Raw genomic sequence first — 5,213 nt, forward strand, 5'->3', positions numbered from 1 at the left:
ATGTAATGACAGTTACAAATGATTTATACGTAAATGAAATATTTTCAGAATGAATACAATCATTTTTTATTGCTTCGAATTGAGATGGTTCCAACATGCGTACCTGCTCTCTTATATTTTTGCATGGAGCATTTGTAAATGGTTAATAGAATGGCAAGCCTAAAACGTTGTATGCATATTCAATAAAATCAGCAAGAAGAATGGAGTGGGCTCATTCACATGCTGGTCAGCAATTCTTTCTTGTGATTCCCAAGTGCCACATCTGAGTATCTTTAAACACCTTAAAAGCATTTGAATGTTAAAGACTTTTCCTCACAGTCAATTTTTCAGTTTATCTGGGATCCTGGTCATTTGGAAATCACCAAGGTGGGCTGCTGCTGCCCTTCAGCAGTTTTAACCTAATGTCCGCTGCATCAGGTCAATTTCCTTCCAAGGTTGGTGGTACTGTTTTTCCATGTACTGATTTTTTTTGAAAGCATGCTCAGGCCAGTTGTGTCTGCCTTTGCATTAAATTTGTCCTGAGCCATTGCTATTGGGACAATATTTTATAATGATATTCTTAAAACCCATTTTTCTGTTAACCTCTGTTGCATGCTTATTAAGTAATGACTACAGCTAAGCCTCTCCATTGGTTACAGTCAGCATCTATTGAATTATTAAACTATGCTTGTAGATTAATAGTCTAATCTCACTGCCTGTGTATGGATAATAAGAAAATAACATTCATTCCAGCACTAGTACATCCAATAAACATTTAAATGTTTTATTCTTATTAAAACATGCTTTAATATTACATAAATCTCTAACCCAAGTTAAATTCTGTGACTCATGTCTCAGCACTACAGTTGTATTTCAATTGACTTCCATAAAAGCCTTGAAGGAGATTGTAAGTCCCTCAACAAGAGATGCAAAAATTCTGACTCACACGAAATACTTGGGAGACTCAGACACGTGAAGAAGAGAATGATACTCCTCTTATTTTGTTGACCTGCTTTAGGAGCAAAACTTTTTACTGCACTGACAGTGAGTCAGTACAGTGCTGCAGGATGAGGCATGAACATTGTAGAGAGAATATCATTATAAAATATTTCTGAAACGTCTTTGTGTAATGACTACTGTACATGGAGGCTTTTGTTCATTGTGGGAAACTAAAAGCAAGTCAACATTTCATTGACACATGCATGATGCTGTACAGTTTTCTATGTAAACTCTTCCTCTCTGTACTTTTCACTTATTTCTCTCATTGACTTTTCTGATTTTTTTTAATTCACAGTTATGTCTTCGGATCCACTGATCCTTTCTCACTGTTCTCTTACGTCTGTAAATAAATGTCCACACATACACCTTGATGTTGTCTTTTCATAATTAACCATTGTTTTGTCAAGGACCATACTGGCATTTTAGCTCAAAATGCCTTTTCTTGTATGGAGTATACCTGCTGCAAAGGAACAGAGCAATGTCGGTTTACACCTTGGTGACATGCAGTAAGAGGGTGTAAACAAGCAGAGTACTAGTTTCACAAACATTTGTCTATCATTGTTGATCCAATTCCAAATATTGACACCCTTTATGATTTTGAATATTTGTCTATATGAATATACACTTAAATGTATATTTTCTGGTGAGATCTCATAGTACTGTTCTCATTGTTCCATCTTCTGATTAAGGCGGAATCTCTGCCATTCACTGAGATTTATGGAAACAAAATAACAAAGCCACAGTGCAGAGAATGAAGTAAAAACACTGCTGATCCAATTTCACGTGGTGCAGAAAGAGTATTATGTCAGTGTTCCAAATGAACTTCTCTGGTGTGAGCAGGTTGTGATTTGGCATGCTTGTTGGAAATGCACTCAGCATGTGTTGAAATTCCTTTAATTGTTATGTGAATTGTTTGCATATGTGGTTATTATATGTGATTTCATTGTACTTGTATGTTTTGTATCCCAATATGTTTCTATTATGCTTGATTTTGCTGGTCATTCTCGAATGACCTAGCAACTCAAGAATTAAGAGTGTTTTGTGCTGTCTCCTGTAATATGTATACTCTGATGTTTTGTCATACCTTGTCAGCTTTTAATTTTATTCCTGTCCAACAAGATATCTCTTATATTTGTTGGAAACAAATTTATGCAAAGACAATTTTAGTAAGCTTTGCTCAGCACAATTCTTTATTAATTGACCTTTTTGTGACACTGGAAGAGGCAACTGATAGCAACTGTCTTTTTTGCAGTTGACCCACCTTCAGACTTGAATTTCAAAATTATAGATGAAAATACTGTTCATATGTCATGGACAAGACCAGCTGACCCCATCGTGGGGTATAAGATAACAGTGGACCCTACAACAGGTGAGTTTCAAAATGACACCGTTTAGGGGGGGAACCCTGAAACGATATTGATTTCCTCCCTTTCTGTCATTTCATGAGGAAGCTAAGATCTAGTGAGTCTGAGGGATTTAACCAATATCACCAGATATTCGGCAGGCCCAAATCTCCAGGTTTTCCAGCACTGTGATCACAGTTCATTTTAAAAATGTTGAGTTTCATTAACATAGTGTGCTATGCTAAACTAATTATATTAAAATGGAGTTTGTTTTGGCAGATCTGAATTCTGAACAGAATATTCCATGTAACATTTGGTATAATAAAACAGAATCCTCACTCTTTGGTATTCTTCGTGAATTACTTGTTCTTCCCATCATTTAAAGTGATGAAATAAGCTGTTACATCTTGCCCAGTACTGCCCATTTCAGGACTCTGATGACTGTTCTAGCATTGGTGGGTGTTACTGTGATGGAAGACAAATATTTACTTTGAAATCAGAGATTCTTAGCTTTTAGTGTTTTGCCCTTAGTGTTTTGCCTCGGTGTGGTGGGGTCAGATCGAGTGTAATTCCCACACTGTGTCTCCAGTATTGTCTCCTGTAAAGCTATGGGTCAGTGAAGGATGTCGTGTGTCATAGTGGGGCCGGCCGTATGGTCCTCTCTGTGCATTGGCTGCTCTGAACAGGGATATCATCCTCAAGGTTTGGCAGGCCAGGATATGCTCCACTCTTTTCCTTGCCCTTCATTTGCTCCTGTGTGCTTTGATCAGACATGTCCTTCTCCCGAGCTGTAGCTTCAGTACTGTCCTCTGAAATAAATTCTTTGGGGGGAGGGGCAGCTATTCATGTAGTTGAGATTGAGGCCAGCCCCTCAGACCTCTCTATTGGTTCCCTGCTTCATGCTGGTATGTTGCATTCACGTCTTGAAGCACCAAGTTGAAGTCTGGTCCCCTTTTCCCGGTGGAGATATAAACAATACCCTCCCCTTGGGTGGGTTAGTGCCCTGTTCCCCGCTACCCATCTCTTTTTCTTTCTCCGCCCCCCCCTTTTTAGTTGGCTACCATATGTATGCCTGGATTTGGTCTGGCCCCTGCCATAGTAGCTGGTCCTCACCCCAGGAATCCAAACATTATTTTTACTTTCTTCCAAAACCAAGACTTTAGCTGTTTACCCCAGTTGCTACTCACCCAAACTTACAAGTGGACAGCTGAGAGTCACAATAATTTGTCTTTATTTGCCTGGAGCAACAGAAGAGAGTCATGAATAGAAGGAGAATTTGGAATGTATGGCCCACTGTCTCCATGAACAATTGCTTCCTTTACCACAACACTAGAAGAACTGAATGGTGCCCTGCCATCATAGATTCTGTAGAAGAATCCTGATCAAAAGGGGGAAAAGCAGAGCAGAATTTCAAGTTCTCAGAGACCCCAGACTTCCTAGACCCACGAAAGTGGAATGAACCCTCGAACCTATTGCCCCGGTATTATCTTTACGCCTTAAATCAAATCTATACATGTCATCATAAGACCAAATAATAGCGGAGCTTAACGAATGCAAAAGGTCTGCCATAATTAAGCATTATGCTCTTTAAGAACTGCCTGTATGGAATCACACTGACAACAATTTGAAAGATAGGATAGGAACTTTGGGGGTTAGTGAGTTTATGCTAATGGAGAGAACCAACTCAGAAAAGAGGGTGAGGGTATAATTCAAAGAATATAATCAATCTACCGGAATGGCACATATAAATACTCTTGAACTGGTATGGATTTTGCTGTGTATAATAACAACAAAATGTTCAATTACAAAAACAAAAATATAATGTTTGTATGTTCACTCTCTTTCTCTCTCTCTCTCTCTCTCTCTCTCTCTATATATATATATATATATAAAAGATTCTTCAAAAATTCAATAGAAACAAGGAATGAAAAGATAATGGATTTTTTTCTATGAACTTTTAGAAGCTCTGTTGTATTCAGTCTTCAGATTTTGAGTATATTTGGGAGTTGTGTTATGTTATATATAAAAAATGTTTTTGTACTTATAAATTTCCTATATATATTGTTTTCCAGATGGACCCACTAAAGAATTTACCCTTGCACCTAGCACCACTGAAACTTTATTATCAGAACTTATACCTGAAGTAGAGTATGTGGTAACAATAACTTCATATGATGAAGTAGAAGAAAGTGTACCAGTTATAGGCCAACTAACAAGTAAGCGCACATGTAAATCCCACCTACTTCTATCTTTTCCGTAAGATTTCTCTTATTATCATATTTCATCTGTTATCATTAGATTTAATTTATACCTCTACTAATTGCTCTTTCTGTGTACTTCTATTAATGAATGCAAATAATTCATAGCCCTCACTGGAAGCAGCAGGAAAAGCTCAGTGGAAGCAGCAGGAATATCATGAATGTCAACTATTTGTTTGATAATTATAAATGTCAACTATTTAACATAATACATTTTATAGCATAATAAAGCTAATGTACTTTTGAAATAACTTTGAAATCTCACTAAAAACAATTTATTTAGAGCAAAAAAAGCAAACCAAAAAACTCAGCAACAAACCAGACCAAACCAAGCTCGTTGCCGTGAGTTGTTTCTCTTATAGTGACCGTGCAGGCCAGGGTAGAGCGACCCCGGCGGGTTTCTGAGACTAACTCATTACGGAAGTAGAAAGCCTTGTTTCCTCTGGCCAGCTGGGTATACATTCGTCAAACAATGGTAATACCATTGTTTATGATATTAAATACATGTACCTCTTTTTAGGAAGTCTTTTTATGTATTATTGTATTTATTAGCTTTTAATTTCAGTTCAAACAGGTGATTCAAGGAAGCCAGGGGAAAAGAAACCTGGGAAAACCGAGATACAAAGTGAGTATA

The 5,213-nt window shown here is 37.4% G+C and overlaps 1 protein-coding gene across 1 annotated transcript in view; it reads left to right on the forward strand.

The window, feature by feature from the left end:
- The first annotated feature begins 2,215 nt into the window (after nucleotides 1-2,215).
- The window catches only part of COL12A1 (collagen type XII alpha 1 chain), a 116,425-nt gene continuing 113,427 nt past the window's right edge, over nucleotides 2,216-5,213 (forward strand). Inside the window, exons 1-3 of the mRNA XM_045294385.1 lie at nucleotides 2,216-2,347; nucleotides 4,394-4,537; nucleotides 5,145-5,204. Coding sequence (XP_045150320.1) covers nucleotides 2,284-2,347; nucleotides 4,394-4,537; nucleotides 5,145-5,204 — 268 coding nt within the window. The 5' untranslated portion in view covers nucleotides 2,216-2,283. The remainder of the gene's footprint in view (nucleotides 2,348-4,393; nucleotides 4,538-5,144; nucleotides 5,205-5,213) is intronic.

The sequence above is a fragment of the Echinops telfairi genome, unplaced genomic scaffold (genome assembly GCF_000313985.2).
Source record: "Echinops telfairi isolate 266 unplaced genomic scaffold, ASM31398v2 ScPeMD7_3533;HRSCAF=4204_0, whole genome shotgun sequence".
Lineage (NCBI taxonomy): Eukaryota > Metazoa > Chordata > Mammalia > Afrosoricida > Tenrecidae > Echinops > Echinops telfairi.